Here is a 17993-nt window from a genome sequence, read left to right on the forward strand (position 1 = left end):
TATGGCACGTGTGCCAGAGATGGCAGGCAGAGCACCGCACCGTTTCCAGCTGCTCTTCCGGGTTCTGTCATGCGCATGCACACTCGCCAGCTGCTCTCTTCCAGGTTCTGGCGCTTTGGTGCGCATGCGCTCCAGTTTTGCCACTCAGTGCCGAAAAGGTTAACCATCACTGATCTATGCTTATCTGAGTGCTGATTACTGGTGGAGAGGTGCTGGGGTCTTTTTCTCTTTTGGGCTGATTGATAGTCTCTTTTGCATAGTCTATAGATTAATGATGGCTAACCTTTTTGCCGTCACATGCCAAAAGCGAGGGAGTGGGGGGCGGGTCACGCATGTGCGTGGCCACACCCATAATTCAATGCGCCCTGCCCCGCAGTGGCCCAGTGGGCCCGGTAGGCCCATTTTTTTTTGCCCTCCCCAGGCTCCAGAGGCTTTCTTGGAGCCTGGGGAGAGCAAAAATGGCCTCATCCATCCCGGAGGCCGGAAACAGCCCATTTGCCAACTTCCAGTAGGACCAGAAGGCCCATTTTTCACTCTCCCCAAGCTCCAGAAGCTTTCTAGGAGCCTGGGGAGGGCAAAGATGACCTTCCCCATCCCCCCCAGAGGCCCTCCGGAGGCTGGAAACGGCCCGTTTCCTGACTTCCGATGGGACCGGAAGGCCCAAAAATCACCTGGCTGGTGCACACATGCACGCTGGACCTGAGCTAGGGCAACGCTCACGTGCCTAGTGATATAGCTCCACGTGCCACCTGTGGCACACGTGCCATAGGTTCACCATCACGACTATAGATGTTCTTAATGTCTCTATGTCTATTGATGGCTGAATTTAATTGTACATAGTACACCTTATACACCCCAGGCCTCTGCTAAGGCATTGATCCACTCCAGTGCTTACCCTCAAATCAGGAGAAAAGTTTTCGGTAGAGGTGGAGATAGAATCTGATGAGATGACCGAAGCTGATTTGGTATGCGCTGAGTGATCCGAATGAGAGGTAGAAGCACTAGAGAAACAAGGATGAGAAAAAGAACAAAAATCTAGAAACCATCTTTTGATTGATTAGAGTTGCATAGATTAAAAAAAAAACCTTTATCGGCTTATCTTACCTGATCCAGCTTTCACCTTAAAGCTTTAACCTATGAAAAATTCTCCTTGAAATGACATCCATTGTTGTGACATAGGCCCAAGTAGTTATTACCAGACACAATCAGTCCTAAACAAACATATTTTATTAGAACAGCTGAGAATTACTTCATTCTCAGTTTAGTCCAAATTAATTCCAAAACAAGTCCTTCAGAAAAAATTCTTCGGCCTTATCACAAACCTTTGTCTTCTTTGGAACCCTGCCAAAGGCTTTTCTTGGCAAAGCCCCACGAGACGAAACAAATATAGCAACTTCGCTTTCCTACAAAGAGCCCAAGAGCTGTTGCTGCTCTTTTAAGCCTTATGGGAGGGCCAATCATCGCCTGGCCTTACTCCCGAGTCGTCCTTTTTGCTTTAGCTGCTCTTGCCTTCTGGCAGCTCTTCGCATGCGTGCACTAGGAACAGGCTCCTCTTGTTCCTCTGCCTCTCTGCTGTCTGCCTCTGGAGTCTCCAGAGTCCGCGCATCACCCCCGATGGCCCTGGCCCCAACTCTGCCTCTGACGCAGAGCCCTCGTCCGGGCCTTCCACAGACTCCATGACAGGCCCATGTTCCTCCCCAGCCTCCTCACTGTCCAACTCCACTGCCAACTCCGCAAGCTGCTGGCAGATCACAACAGATGGTGGAGAATGGAAGGATTTATACTCCTTGCAGACAGCTGGTCATTTGCATTCTTTTAGCGAGTTGTTGAGGCCACTTGGAGGTTTATCTATGTCCTCAGGATCACTTGAGTAGTGCAATCGGGTGTGGAACCTTCTTGGAACTGCTGAAAGGACTGTGAAGTTCAAGTAGTCTCCACATCCATTTGCACTACTCAGGTGACTTTGAGAACACAAATAAACCTCCAAGTGGCCTCAACAACTGTCTAAATAGAATGCAAATGACCAGCTGTCTGCAAGGAGTGTAAATCCTTCCATTCCCCATCATCCATTCAGAGCTGAAGAGGTTTCTTGGATGAGAAGTGAAACAGCTTCAAAGAAAAAACAGAAAGTCCATTTGCCTCTTGAAAAAGCACCTTTGGGACAACCATGACCTGGTTGAACGAGAATCTCCATAGACATTATTTGCATATTTCCCCCAACAATCTGGGTCCTGGATGCAATTATGATACTCATTGGACAAAAAAAAATCTCAATTGAACTATCCTATTCAAGCACATTAAATTAATTAGTCTCTCATAAGCACAGCCCAACCTGTAGCGAACTTCTTGTAGCAGTATCAGAATGGATTAGCTGATGGTCTTTGAAGTCCTGTCTAGATCTCACCATTCAACTCTTCCATATATTTGCTTACGAGAGAAGAAAGCAAACGTTCAGATGTTGCTGAATTACAGTTATCAGTATCCCTCCTTACTCCCACCATGGGGATTCTGCGACCGTCATAAGTGTGAAAAACCATAATAAATCACTTTTTTTTCAGCACCATTAAATGGCCAGTCAATGAACAGTTGTAAGTCGAGAACTACCTGTATTGCCATCGAGTGAGCTTTTTCTAAAACCAACCACATTTTTTTAAAAAAATAATTTTGGAAACCTTAACCTCTTTGCTGAAATAAGTGTTGTACCTTATCAAGTGTTGTACTTTATGATTCTTGATGAACGTATCTTTTCTTTTATGTACACTGAGGGCATATGCACCAAGACAAATTCCTCGTGTGTCCAATCACACTTGGCCAATAAAAAATTCTATTCTATTCTAAGAGAAAAATGAATCAGGGTGGATAAAAATTAATGATTTTTTTAAAAAAATCAAAAAAATCAGATTTTTTAAATTTAAATCGGATTTTTTTTATTTTTATCGAATTTATTTTAATAAAAAATTTTTGGGGTAAAAATCTATCGTAAGACAGTTTTCTATTTAAGATACATAAATAATTTAGTTTATTCAGCATGAAATGGAGCTTAGTTATGTAGCATGAGGCTGTATATTCTGCAACACTGGGACTATCAGTGAGTCAACAGTGAATCAAAGGAGTAGCAGAGATGACAGTTGCTCTTTAAAAATTATGATTTAAATAGAGTTGATTTAAATCAAGCCTTTTTACTAGTGATTTAAATCATGATTTAAATTGTGATTTAAATCAACTCGATTTAAATCAAATCCACCTGAAATGAATTGAATATTGGCTTGGAAGATTTAGAAAGAGAAGGACAGGGTGAGGGGATTTGCAAAATATTTAAGAGGCAGAAGGGACGATAAGATTGTACTGATCTGTGGGGGAAAAAAAGTCAGAAGTCATTTATAATACTTAGCTTTAGGGAGGGGGCTGCAGCACATTTCAGGTTTTCTTTTTCTTTCTTTTGACTTGTCTTTTATTCTACGAAGATTCTTAAATGCATTTAATTGTTTTTTTAAAAAATGAAAATCTTCATTGTATGCTGGCCATTGTCGTACGATGGACTACAGTATTCCAAGCATTGCTCATATACGATTGGCTGTTCTTGTTTTTAATATTGGTGGCTGGGAAGAAGCGCCCAAGTTAAAAGTCACTCTGCTTAGTAAACAATGCTCTGATTGTTGCCCTCCCAGAACAGAAAACGAACCAGTCATTGAAATTCAACGCATGTTTCCTATGGAATAACCTTTGGTTGCTGTTGAATCATGCTATTCATGAGTCAAAATGGCCGAAACCCAGCCCCTTGGTACTGGCTGTAGAATTATATTCCCCTTAAAAATCCTCCTTTTCTTACAACACTGGGGGGAAAAGACACTGTACTAACAAAATCTGATCAGAACTTTAACTTGAAGAAGTATAATGGAAGTTTAACTGAATTTAAGCATGTAGGGAGGAAGTTAGCACCCACCCCTCTCCTAGGAAAATGAGGTATTTTAGGAAATATTAAAAGGGCAGAATATTTCCCCTAAAAGGGAGGCAGAAACTCAGCCCCCCCCCCCCACCTTTGTCAATGGGCCATTAAGACCTGGGCCAGTCTATTCTACATAACGAAGATCTACCTCCTTCAGACAGAACCATAATAGGAATCCCAAAGCCCTTTCATTACATCATCACCCAGCAAGAGTCAACCAAACTTGGGACTCAAAAACACAACCTATAAAGTTATCCCTGCATGGCCCCGTGGGAGTCTGACAACCAATCAGAATACAAGCTCAAATTCAAAAGCCCAGAGAGGGTATAAAACTCAGGCACTCTCAGCATCTCTTCCTTTTTTTCTCCCTTCACCCAACATCTTCAAGGCATGTGATCCTGTCCACCATTAAAAACTATCTTTCCAAGCAGCCACCATGTTTCCAGTGTCTTTCTCCCTACTTGGAATGGAACTCAGAAGGACATTTCTTCCAACAAGCAAGAAATGCTTTCCCTGCATATTATAAACTCATGCAGCAAGGCAAAGAGTAAAGTTTCTAAAGTTTGTGTTCATAAACACTATAAATCAGTTGGATTACAATGAAGGGGGGAAGTCAGAAACCAGATACTGATCTATGCTATTTTTAGTAGTTATTCTTCTCTCTCTATTTTAACTTGTTTTTCCCCCTTTCTTCTTTTTTTAGCATTTATAAATAGCAACGCAAGAGAGATTTTGGCTTTACGTTCCAAGTTTGATAGGCTGTAATAATGCACTTATCTAGCGTGATCGATCTTTGATTAACGTTATATTGAGCATTAATTTTTGTCTTTTCAAAAAGACAAAGAAAGCATGTTTCTAGATCGTATGGAATTGACCATATGCTTGAATTTATAGGTGGGAGCATAAGACTAAACTCCTCAAGTGGATCTGGTACTTTTATTCCCTCCTTTTAAAATGTCCAACTGGGTTCAGTTCCAAGTGGGGAAAAAGACACTGGAAACATGGTGTCTGATTGGAAAGATGGTTTAATGGTGGACAGGACCACATGGTTTTGAGGTCCTGGGCAAAAAAGCACATGGTTGAAAGGGAAAGAGAGAAAGAGAGGGAGAGAGAGAGGAAGGGAGAGGGAGGGAAAGAGGGAGAGAGAGATTTATACCCTCTGTTGGGCTTTGAATTTGACCTTGTATTCTGATTGGTTGTCAGACTCCCATGAGGCCATGCAGAGGTAACTTTGTAGGTTGTCTTTTGAGTCCCAGGCTTGGTTGAGCCTTGCTGGGTGATGCAATCTCCCCGGATGCCATATGGTTAGTTCTGTTGCTAGATGGGTAGAGGGCTAATCCTATATTTGTTGGATCTTGGGTAAGGGCATTTGCTTATGAATAGACCTAGCTACCTCTTTAGCTCTTAAGTGCTGACATCTGCTGTGGGCTATTGAGAGTCAGTCTGCTTCCTGCCTAAAAAACATGTTTCTCCATTTCTCATCCAGGAATGTAAAATATTCTGCCTTTTTAATATTTCCTAGAATATTTCATTTTTCTAGGAGAGGGCTGGGTGCTAACTTTCTACAAATGAAAAGGCAGAGATTTTGGCAGGGCAGAGGACAGAAAAGATAAATATCTAAAAATCTTTTTTGTTGCTAACTGAATGTGTAAAATTGCCTACTTTCTTGACCTGAGTTTTTAGGATGTCTCCTCATCCCTATCTCTTCATTGTGGTTCTTTTTTTCTTTTGTCTGGTTTTATATTATAAACAAATCACCTAATTTTTCTGAAGAGATTTCCAATTATTAGTTCTTAGTGCTACTACCTGGGGAGCAGTGATCATACAGGTTTTAAAGTGTTGGTTTAAGCTTTAAAACATAAATGACTTAATTTCTGGTTACTTGAACTCTTTCTGGCAGAGGGAATAGAGATTCTACATTCTCTTAAGGGTCCCTCGCTCTCTTTGTTAAAACCTCAGCTTTTTAACCAGATACTCAGAGCTGATTTTTCAATGGTGCAAAAAGCTGTGTTTGTATATTGCAATGATTAGTTTCGCCTGATCTGGCTTTGGCTTTCTTTGGATTATTAGCTGCCTTGATCAACGTGTTTGAATTGAAAAGGCAGGAGCTCAATCCAAACAAATATATAATAAAGACGTATTCCATTGTTTCCTCCTTAATGTATTTTCTATGCTAAGCAAGATGACAGATAAAAAGACAGACAGACAGACAGACAGACAGACAGACAGACAGACAGGATAGATGATAATTAATAGCTACAGAATAGACTGAGGATGGACGGATGGATGGATGGATGGATAGATAGATAGATATACAGATATTCACAGATATATACAGATACAGGTATAGCCATAGATACAGACAGTCCTTGATTTAGACTTACAATTCCGTCCCCTGGAACATTTCAGCCTGCAAAGGGCCGGGGGAGGGCTGCGGAGGGCCGAATGGAGTCTCGGAGGGTCAGATCCGGCCTCCAGAGGCACCATTTTGGCTTGCAATGGGCCAGGAGAGGCCCGTGGAGGGCCGAGTGGAGCGCACAAGGCTGGGGAGGAGACTGCTTTCTAGATCTTTTTTTTTTTTTTTTAATTTGATTTATATGCCGCCCTTCTCCAAAGACTCAGGGCGGCTTACAATGTGCTCAGCAATAGCCTTCATCCTTTTGTATATTTATACAAAGTCAGCTTATTGCCCCCACAAACTGGGTCCTCATTTCATCTACCTTAGAAAGGATGGAAGGCTGAGTCAACCTTGAGCCTTGGCGAGATTCGAACCCTGCAGTAATTGCAGGCAGCTGGTCTTAATAAGCTTAATAACAGGGTGCCTTAAACCCCTGTACTACCAAGGCTCTTCACAGATCTTCACAGGGTAAGTGATCCGGCAGGGCAGGTTGAGAGGGGAAAGCAATTTGGGCCGGCATTAGGTAATTCAGTGGGTTGGGGAGGCCTTGGATGGACTTAGGCAGGTGGCCTGTTCCATCAATAGGCCCCCCCATGGCCTTCCCCACCCTGAAATACCTCATGTGCACTTAAAGAGCCTTGCATTTGATTAGCGAATGCATGGGCGAAAGGAAGGAGTGATCTCATTCAAGGTACAAGATTCACTCCCACAAATCCTCAGAATGGGCAGGCTCCATTACATTCGTAACTCGAGTACTACCTATATGTTGGTATGAGCCATGGTGGAGCAGTGGTTAGAGTGCAGTACTGTAGTCTACTTCTGCTGACTTCTGGCTGCCTGCAATTTGGCAGTTCAAATCTCACCAGGCTAAAGGTTGACTCAGCCTTCCATCCTTCCGAGGTGGGTAAAATGAGGACCCAGATTGTTGGGGGCAATAGGCTGACTCTGTAAATCGCTTATAGGTGGGCTGTAAAGCACTGTAAAGCAGTATATAAGTCTAAGAGCTATTGCTATGTTACAGTAAATGTAAATGGCACCATGGAACAGAACAGAGTACCGAACAAGACCAGAACATTTAACCAATGATTGGCAGCCATTCACCTTCTCCAGAAAATGACTTTTCCATTCGGATATACTTATGCAAGATGTTTTGTACTAGAAATGGGTCAAAGCCACGTCTTTCCTTTACTAAGTCTAGATTCCCATCTTCTTACCATATACAAAAGTGGGGCACAGGGCTGCTGCCTCCAGCAAGTTGTTCACTGCACAAAAGTGCTGTTAGAGGGCCCACCCATCAAATTAATTTTTTAAAAAAAATCCATTCCACACTCCAAACACAAATCGCTTACATCAGATTTTACTTCCTTCGAAATAAGTGCTCTTCTAAGCAACAATTCTGAAGTTGATGCCTTCATCATTTCTGGGATGTTTTTTTTTTTTTTTTACTTCTCAATCAATCAGATGTTTGTTTATTTATTTGTTTGTTTATTGATTGATTGATTGATTGGTTCGATTTATATGCCGCCCTTCTCCGGAGACTCAGGGCGGCTTAAAATGCGTTAAGCAATAGCCTTCATACTTTTGTATATACCTGCTTAGTAGGGCTTTCGGTCCACGCTAAACGGTGGTCGTTTTTATACAAAGTCAGCTTAATGCCCTCACAATCCGGGTCCTTATTTTACCTACTTCGAAAGGATGGAAGGCTGAGTCAACCTTGAGCCTGGTGAGATTTGAACTTGCAGTAATTGCAGGCAGCTGGTGCTGCTTAACAGCACTTTAGTCTGCTGCGCCACCAAGGCTCCGCACTTTAATACTGTTTGATATCACCAAAAGTTGGGGATAGAATATTCTGTGGTCTGTCTGTCTGTCTGTCTGTCTATTTATCTGTCTCTGCCCATCCATCCATCCATCCCTCCAGTCATCCAGCTATCGGTAGTTAGCTACTGTAGCTAGCTAGCTAACATTCTAGCTATCATCTGGCTGTCTATCTATGTCTATCCGTCAACCTACCTACCTACCTACCTACCTACCTACCTACCTACCTACCTACCTACCAACCAACCATATCTATCTATGACTGCACACAGCAAATGGTAACCCCCAGCAGCCTTGAATAATCTCAGAAAAATCTAAGCAGGGTTGGACCTGAATAGCATTTGGATGGGAACCACAAGAATTCCCAGGAATATATAGTAGATTGGGAAGTTGAGAAAACTCTCAAGGTAACAGCGATAAACCACCTCCATGTTGCAGTCAGGACCATATGGATATGTCTACGAAGTCAGTAGGAGTTGAGATTCACTCAAGAAAACTTTCCGGTTTACTCAGATACATACAGAATTCCCTGGTTCCAATTTGTGGCATCAATTCTAGGCATAGTGGGCACCACTACTGAGCATCATGTAATAAACTTTCAAGAAAAAGTGCACTTGGTGATAGACTCAACAATCCATATTTTCCAAATACCTCTTGGGGAATTCTTGGCCTTGATTGATCTCTAGAATATTGAAATAATTTACTGGGTTTTTTTGCCAGCCAAACTCTGTAATAAACTCATGTTCCATGAGTTCTACTGACTGTTTTCAAGATGTTATGATATGGGATAGCAATGAATTGAATACAGTATCTAGGAAATAGCCATGGCTATCTGATATCCAAAATAAAAGCTTTTCATGTACAATTTTTTGTGGTAGGACTCACTTGTAAAGTCATGATCCTCATTTAACTCCTGGGCTGCATTCACACAATGCCCTTCATCACATCTAGTACAGATAGTCCTTGAGTTTAGTGACCGCTCAGTTACAATGGCATTGAAAAAAGTAACTTACGAGTGGACCTTGGAGTTACGACCATTGCCGCATCCCCATGATCATGTGATCACAATTCGGGCACTTGGCAACTTGCATAAATTTTATGAAGGTTGCAGAATCCTGGGGTCATTTGATCACCATTTGCAACTTTCCCAGCCAGCTTCCAAAAACAATGGGAAAAGTTGGATTCATTTAACAACTACACGATTCACTTGACAACTGTGAGAAAGAAGGTTCTAAAACAGGGTATAGTTCACCTAGCTACCATTTTGCTTAGCAACAGACGTCGAGTTGTAGGCATTACAGAATGCACCTGTAAAGCAGATGCATTCACACACCTTACTGATTTCGGTTAGAGTTAATCTCCCTTATTTTTTGTGACTTAGTGAGTGCTATAACCCCCAACCATTTGGTGACAAGAATGTTTGGTGAATCGTGATGTAGGAAGCTAGCACCCACCCCTCTCCTAGGAAAATGAAACATTCTAGGAAATATTAAAAAGGCAGAATATTATATTTTCCCTAAAGGAGAAACATGTTTCTAAAGACAAACTCAGAGCCTCAGCTCCCTGCCCCCCCCCCCCCAGCAGATATTTTGGTGCCAACCTATCTACAAGACAAAGGCTGGGCCAGCTTATCTACAACATAAAAGACATGGTCCTCATGTCTCAAGATCCAAACCAGGACAAAGCCATTAAGCCATAATAGGAATTGCCCAAAGCCCCTTCATTACATTATCACCTAGCAAGATTCAACCAGGCCTGGGAGTCTGACAACCAATCAGAGTACATTCCTTACACAGGAACAGGAAGCGCCAAGGCTTACCCCAAGAGAGGGTATATATTTTTTTCTCTCTCTCTCTCACCCATGTGTTCTTTTTGCCCAGGAGTTCAAACCATGTGGTCCTGTCCACCATTAAAAACCATCTTTCTAAGCAGTCTCCATGTTTCCAGTGTCTTTCTCCCCACTTGGAACTGAACCCAGATGGACATTTCTTCCAACAGTGAGAGAAGACAGAAAATAAATTTAGCAACCAAGACAAGAATGTTTTATCAACATACTCCCTTGGAGATGTGTTGCTCCCACAATACCCAGCAATGCATCTGGGGAACACACATTTTGGAAAGTGTGCCAATCTTGCAACCTCTTTTATAACGGTGAAGCTACCGGCTATGGAGATTCTCGGCAATCCAGGTCATGGTTGTTTTTTTTCCTTGAAGATGTTTCGCTTCTCATCCAAGAAGTGAACCTGAAGAACTGAAGAAGCTTCCTCGATGAGAAGCAAAACGTCTTCAAGGAAAAAAGCAAAGTCCAGTTGCCTTTCCGAAAAAGCACCTTTGGGGCAGTGAAGCTACAGGTTAAATTCAATCAAAGCATAAATCCCTTTTAGTGGATTTTATACCTTCCTTGGCCAATGGGCTACAGCTAAAATTAATGGTCAAGTCAGTGAAAGCTGCTCAGAAATAAATAACGTCGGCTGCTCCCAAGTAAGTGTGCAAAGCATACCCACCAAAGCCCTCTGGAATAATGCTGCTTAAACCCACTAAGATGCAAACATCCAGAAGATCCGGCTGCAAGAAATCCTAACTCTGAGATTGTCCTTGCCTTTCAAACTGGAATACAGATAGTCCTCGACTTTCAACAGTTCATTTAGTGACCGCTCAAAGTTACAGCGGCACTGAAAAAAGTGACTTACAACCATTTTTCACATGACAGTTGCAGTATCCCCATAGTCATAGGGATTATTGACATTTGGTTCATATTGATGAATGTCCTGTGTGTGTGTGTGTGTGTGTGTGTGTGTGTGAGAGAGAGAGAGAGAGAGAGAGAGAGAGAGAGAGAGAGAGAGATTGATCAGTGGTGGGTTTCAATTTTTTTTACTACCGGTTCTGTGGGTGTGGCTTGGTGGGCGTGGCAGGGGAAGGATACTGTAAAATCTCCATTCCCACCCCACTCCAGGGGAAGGATACTGTAAAATCTCCATTCCCACCCCACTCCAGGGGAAGGATACTATAAAATCTCCATTCCCTCCCCAACCAGGGGAAGGTTACTGCAATATCCCAATTTCCTCCCCATCAGCTGGGACTTGGGAGGCAGAGAATAGATGGGGGGTGGGGCCGGTCAGAATTTTTACTACCGGTTCTCTGAACTACTCAGAAGTTCCACTCCCGATTGTCCAGAACTGGTCAGAACCTGCTGAAACCCACCTCTGATGTTGATCCCCTTTTGTGACCTTCCGACAAGCAAAGTCAGTGGGGAAGCCAGATTCACTTAACAATCCGCATTAACTAATTTCAACCAGTGATTGACTTAACCAACGTGACCAGGAAAAGTGGTTAAATTGGGGCAAAACTCCCTTAAGCCATATTTTTTAATTTATTTTTTTTTTATTTGATTTATATGCCGCCCTTCTCCGGAGACTCAGGGCGGCTTACAATGCGTCAAGCAATAGCCTTCATACTTTTTGTATATTTTATACAAAGTCAGCTTATTGCCCCCACAAACTGGGTCCTCATTTCACCTACCTTAGAAAGGATGGAAGGCTGAGTCAACCTTGAGCCTTGGAGAGATTCGAACCAGCAAGTAATTGCAGGCAGCTGTGTTAATAACCGGGTGCTTAGACCACTGTACCATCAAGGCTCTTTTTTCCCCCCTCAGCGACATTGTGGCCATAAGTCGAGGACTACCTGCACCAGCAAGACTGCAGCCTAGAACACGTTGCAAAAGAAGCATCACCCAACCTTTGTGCCTTCCCCATCAGTTTCTTCCATGCGGCTGGGAAAGCATCCAGCCTTTCCAGTATATCAGGGCCTCCAATAAAACCCGGATCAGACCCTCCGCCAAGCCTTCCCCCCCCTCCTTTCCCATCATCAAACCACGAATCTAGGTCTAATAGCATAATCCCTGCTTCTCTCCATCCGCGCCCCCTTCCTCCGCTCTTTGCCCCGGCAGCAGAGGCTTCAAGGAGAGATGCGGTACCTGGAGAGGGAATCCGAGCTGGGCTGGCGGGTAGCCGGCGGCGCCGGCTTGGAGGCGAGGCTCTCGCAGCTGGAGCACTTCTCCATCTCGGCGGCTTCGGAGGGGCCAAAAGGGGCCAAAAGGCAGCAAGGGCGCCCGCCCTGTCACAGCGTCGGGGAGCCGAGAGGGGCCGAGGAAGCTGCCATCTTTCGCCCACAGTGCAGCGCGCAGGAGGGACGGGAGGCTGCGACGCGCCCGACGGTCCCTCCTCCAAGCCTTCGGGAGGCGGCTGCCCACCGCCGCATCTCCAGAACGCCGCGGGAGAAGGCCAGCAGCGGGATGCTCGTCGGGAGCGCGCCGCCTTGAGGGCTTGGCCGCGGGGCCGACCGACCGACCGACCGCCTCCCCGCTTCTTCTCGCTCTTGAGGAGCTGCCGGGCTGCGCGCGACACGCCGGGGACGGACGGGCGGGGGGGTGGGTGGGTCGGGTTTGATTCCCTTCACCCTTCATCAACCGATCAACATTTAGAGAGAGAGATCTTAGTAGTGTGTGTGTGTGTGTGTGTGTATATAAATAATCTCTCTGTCTATCTGTCTGTCTATCTATCTATCTTTATCTGTCTCTATCATCTATCTATCTATCTATCTATCTATCTATCTATCTATCTATCTATCTATCATCTATCTTTATCTGTCTCCTATCTATCTATCTATCTATCTATCTATCTATCTATCTATCTATCTATCTATCTATCTATCTATCTATCATCTATCTATCTATATCTGTCTGTATCTATCTATCTTTATCTGTCTGTATCTATCTATCTATCTATCTATCTATCTATCTATCTATCTATCTATCTATCTATCGATATCTGTCTGTATCTATCTATCTTTATCTGTCTGTCTGTCTGTATCTATCTATCTATCTATCTATCTATCTATCTATCTATCTATCTATCTATCTATCATTCTACATCTATCTGAAAAAGAGAATGGCAAATTTTACTTATTTGTGGAAACAACTTGGAGGCTGAACCATATCAATTGCTAGTTATAAGCAACATATTAATTTTAAGTAAGAATTCCTTGTATTGTAAAGAATCTATCTATCTATCTATCTATCTATCTATCTATCTATCTATCTATCTATCTTATATCTTTATATCTATCTATCTATCTATCTATCTATCTATCTATCTATCTATCTATCTATCTATCTATCTATCTATCTATTTGTTCAACTTGTATGCTGCCTTTCTCCGAAGACTCAAGGCGGAGTCTGTCTATCTATCATCTATCTATCTATCTATCTATCTATCTATCTATCTATCTATCTATCTATCTATCATCTATCATCTATCTTTATCTGTCTCCTATCTATCTATCTATCTATCTATCTATCTATCTATCTATCTATCTATCTATCTATCGATATCTGTCTGTATCTATCTATCTTTATCTGTCTGTATCTATCTATCTATCTATCTATCTATCTATCTATCTATCTATCTATCTATCATTCTACATCTATCTGAAAAAGAGAATGGCAAATTTTACTTATTTGTGGAAACAACTTGGAGGCTGAACCACATCAATTGCTAGTTATAAGCAACATATTAATTTTAAGTAAGAATTCCTTGTATTGTAAAGAATCTATCTATCTATCTATCTATCTATCTATCTATCTATCTATCTATCTATCTATCTATCTATCTATCTATCTATCTATCTTATATCTTTATCTCTATCTCTATCTATCTATCTATCTATCTATCTATCTATCTATCTATCTATCTATCTATCTATCTATCTATCTATCTGTTCAACTTGTATGCTGCCTTTCTCCGAAGACTCAAGGCGGAGTCTGTCTATCTATGATCTATCTATCTATCTATCTATCTATCTATCTATCTATCTATCTACCTACCTACCTACCTACCTACCTACCTACCTACCTACCTACCTACCTATAATCTACATCTATCTGAAAAAGAGAATGGCAAATTTTACTTATTTGTGGAAAGAATTTATATGGAGGCTGAACCACATCAATTGCTAGTTATAAGCAACACATTAATTTTAAGTAAGAATTCCTTGTATTGTAAAGAATCTATCTATCTATCGCTATCTATCTATCTATCCATCCATCCATCCATCTCCATCCATCCATCCATCCATCCATCTCTCTATCTACACATATACACATACAAATTCCTTGATGACTCATTCTTAAAAAAAAAAAAATAGAGCACTGATGCACAAAAGCTTGTTTGCTTACATATATACCAGTATTTATTTAATTTAGATAGCCGCCCACCTCAGATGTTATATCTTGTGAGGTAAATATAACAAAATAACAAGAGTTTAAGTTTATTTATTTGTCAAGCATGTATAAGATTACAGGTAAAAAGTATAAACATAATTTGAATACATGAAAAGAGTAAGTAAAAAGGAATATTAGGACAGGAACGGTAGACACGCTGGTGCGCTTATGCACGCCCCTTACAGACCTCTTAGGAATGGGGTGAGGTCAACAGTAGACAGTCTAAAGTTAAAGTTTTGGGAGTTTGGGGTTGAAATCTTCTAAGCCAACCCCCTGCTCAAGCAGGAGACTGTACCACTCCAGGCAAGTAGTTATTTATTTATTAAATGTATCTACCCCGTCCCATCTCACATACTATATGCTGTAATATGTTGATTTTTTAAATTTATTATGGAGCTGCCCATCTCACAGCTTGTAACATAGTTATTGATTGATTGAATTTCTAGAGACGGCCGTTTCATATATTAGAGGCTATAATAGGTTTAGTTATAGTAATGTATAAAACCATCCATCTCACATATTATATGCTATAACATAGCCAGTGGCTTGTTTGGTTGTTTCTGTTGAGAGGAAGAAAAAAATCCCATTTCTCCGACACTTCCGTGTGAGCCAAAATAAATAATGCCGCCATTTCTGCTCTGCTCCATGAGGAGAAAATGGAATACTTAAAGATCTGAGCAATTCTCTTTTAAGGATTGCATAAATAATTTTTTAGCTGGCTGGCTCAATGGCATGCTTGCAAATATGCAGCTTACCAGGAGCTAAATGCCATACACTAAATAAATATATAAATTCCAGGAGCTGAACATTTCTCATGGGGGTCAGCTGTTCAAAACATGTGACACGCATTATCTGACTACCACCATATAAGGCAGTTTGCTGTTGCATGTAGTCCTTGACTTACGACCAAAACTGGGACCAGAATATCTGTTGCTAAGCAAAGCAATGATAAATGAGTCACACCTGAATTTGAAATTTGATCATATGATTATGTGGACACTGCAACAGTTGTAAGTCACTTTTTTCAGTGCTGTTGTAAATTTGAACGGCCACTACACAAATGGTTGTAAGTCAAGGAGGGTTTACCCAAAGTGCTGATGAGACATGCTAGACCTTTCTCATTCATAGTTTGGGTTTTTTTAATCAGTACCGCACATCAACTTTTCAAATTGCCACTGTTTTGATTGAAGAAAAAAACACAAATGCCTTTATTTGTACTTGGAAACCACTTCTGGACTTTGTGCTTGAGGTGGGGAAAAAAATGAAACTTTGATTTTGGGTTTTACTGATTAGACAGATTTGTTGTTGCAGAAATGGCTAGTTTCTGTTATTATGAAAAAGTAAAAAGTTAAGGATAGATCTTAATGCCTTATTTTACTGCACCAAAGGAGTCAGAAGTCAATGCCTTCTTTTTCTTTTTCCCTTGCTTTCTCCCCCACTATCCACTTCCCTTTCCCCCCCAATTTCCCTAATATTTACTTTTGTATTCTCTTTGTATGTCATATTATAAATGAATAAAAAAACTATGTAAAAAGTAGTTTTCAAATTGGCAAAATCTTGTATGAATGCACAGGATCTTCTCCAGATTTGGTTTTTTTTAAAGCAGACAAGACCAGGGGTGAAATGCTCCCGGTTTGGCCCGGTTCAGTCGAACCGGTAGAGATGACGGCTGGTGGTTCGGAGAACCAGTAGCGATGGCGTCTTGAGGCTCCGCCCACCCGCCAGGTCGTCATCACTTCCTGGTTTTAACCAGGAAGTAACCTGTTTTTTACCCTCTGCGCATGTGCAGAGGGTCGGTGCGCTCACATGATGCGTGCATTTCCAAACCGGTAGGTAAGTAGATTTCACCCCTGGACAAGACTTAGAGATCATAAAGTGTTTTGCACTTGCTGAGAATATTTGGGGAAGAAGATAACTCTTTCCCAGCCGCTCCCTCCATTACATTGCTAAAACTGGCATGGAATGATATTACTAAGGAATTTCAAAAAGTGTACTGTACAACACTGGTCCCCAACCTTTTTGTTTCTGTGGACCAGCGGCAGTGGCAGCAGTGGGACGAAAAGGATAGTTGGGCACATGCAACCTAATTTTACTCATGCACAAATAAACCTTCATGTGCTTGTCAGTCACTTGTGTGGTCTGGTTTTTAACGGGCCATGGACCGGTTGCGGATTGAGGGTTGAGGACCCCTGCCTTACAAGACTGATAGGAATCAATCAAGCTTGTAAGCAAGATGGTGGAAATAGAGAAAAAGAACTGTGAAGGAAAGGAGCAGTAATCTTTACATAAATTACAGCAGCGCATGATTGTATATGCTTTTTGCTTCTCGTTGCTAAATTTGGAAAATGTCTTTATAAGAATGGGAAACTGCAGAGTTGTAACCGCTCTTGCAGCCGAAACAGTTTAAATCGTTAAAATTATTAACTGCAGAGTCATTTTCTAAGATGGATTTCGTTAGAAATCCAATCAATAAATCAATAAATTATTCACATGTTGCTACAATATTCTAATAATGAGGATTGATAGCACCTTAAGAACAAACACATTTGTTCTGGAATAATTTTTTTCATGCATCTGATAAAAGTAAACTTTACTGATCAAGTAGAAGAGGGTAAAATTGTGGTGCAAAAAAGAAAGAAAGAAAAAAGAATCGATGCTATTTTGCCTGAACTGATTAATAGGCTACGGCTTGGAAAGCTGTTATCTAACTCAAGATAATTTTGAGAATGTTGTTCATGTGACCAGCCAGAGAGAGTTGGGCATTTCCTGGTATTCATCCTCTGTATTGTGGAACAGGAAAAAGAAGATCTTAGAGGACAAGAAATTCTAAATTGATCCTAGCCTTGAAAATGTTGGGGTGTGTTTATGAATCCCCCCCCAAGTTTATTTTTTGAAAAGCAACATAGGAAAAAAAAACATAAAAACATGTACAATAATGAACAAAACTAGAAAAGTAATATTTTATTTATTTAGAGAACCAGTTTGGTCTAGTAGTTAAGGCATCATGCTAGAAACTTGGAGGCTATAGGTTCATGTCCCAATTTAGTCATGAAAACCAGCTGGATGACTTGGGCCAGTCACTTCTTCTGAAACCAACCCACCTCACAAGATTGTTGTTGTGGAGGGAAAAACGAGGAAGGTCCATTGTATATATTTGTCGACTTGAGTATTTATAAAATTAATAAAAACAGGATACAAATGAATAAATAAATAAAATCTGCCTTTGAATCATGGCCCTTCTTTTCCTTTTGCTCTGAAGTCATGAGAAATCCATACAGGTAGTCCTTGATTTACAACCACAATTGAGCCCAACATTTCTGTTGTTAACTGAGTTGGTTGTTATGTGAATTTTGTCCCATTTTATGACCTTGCTTGCCACAATTGTTGAGTGAATCACTGCAGTTGTTAAGTTAGTAACTCTGGTTGTTAAGCGAGTCTGGTGTCCCCATTGAGTTTGCTTGTCAGAAGGTTGCAAAAAATGAGCACATGACCCTGGAACATTACAACAGTCATGAATATGAATCAGTTGCCAAATATGAATTTTGATTATCTAACCA

At 41.4% G+C, this 17993-nt stretch overlaps 1 protein-coding gene across 1 annotated transcript in view; it reads right to left on the reverse strand.

The window, feature by feature from the left end:
- MTMR2 (myotubularin related protein 2) overlaps nt 1-12617 on the reverse strand; it is a 55010-nt gene extending 42393 nt beyond the window's left edge. The window contains exons 1-2 of the mRNA XM_034408841.3: nt 12133-12617; nt 896-1001 (exon numbers count right to left, since the gene is read on the reverse strand). Of these exons, the coding sequence (XP_034264732.1) occupies nt 896-1001; nt 12133-12218 (192 nt within the window). The 5' untranslated portion in view covers nt 12219-12617. The remainder of the gene's footprint in view (nt 1-895; nt 1002-12132) is intronic.
- Nucleotides 12618-17993: the final 5376 nt, after the last annotated feature.

The sequence above is a fragment of the Pantherophis guttatus genome, chromosome 5 (genome assembly GCF_059756535.1).
Source record: "Pantherophis guttatus breed Tessera chromosome 5, ASM5975653v1, whole genome shotgun sequence".
Classification (NCBI taxonomy): Eukaryota; Metazoa; Chordata; class Lepidosauria; order Squamata; family Colubridae; genus Pantherophis; species Pantherophis guttatus.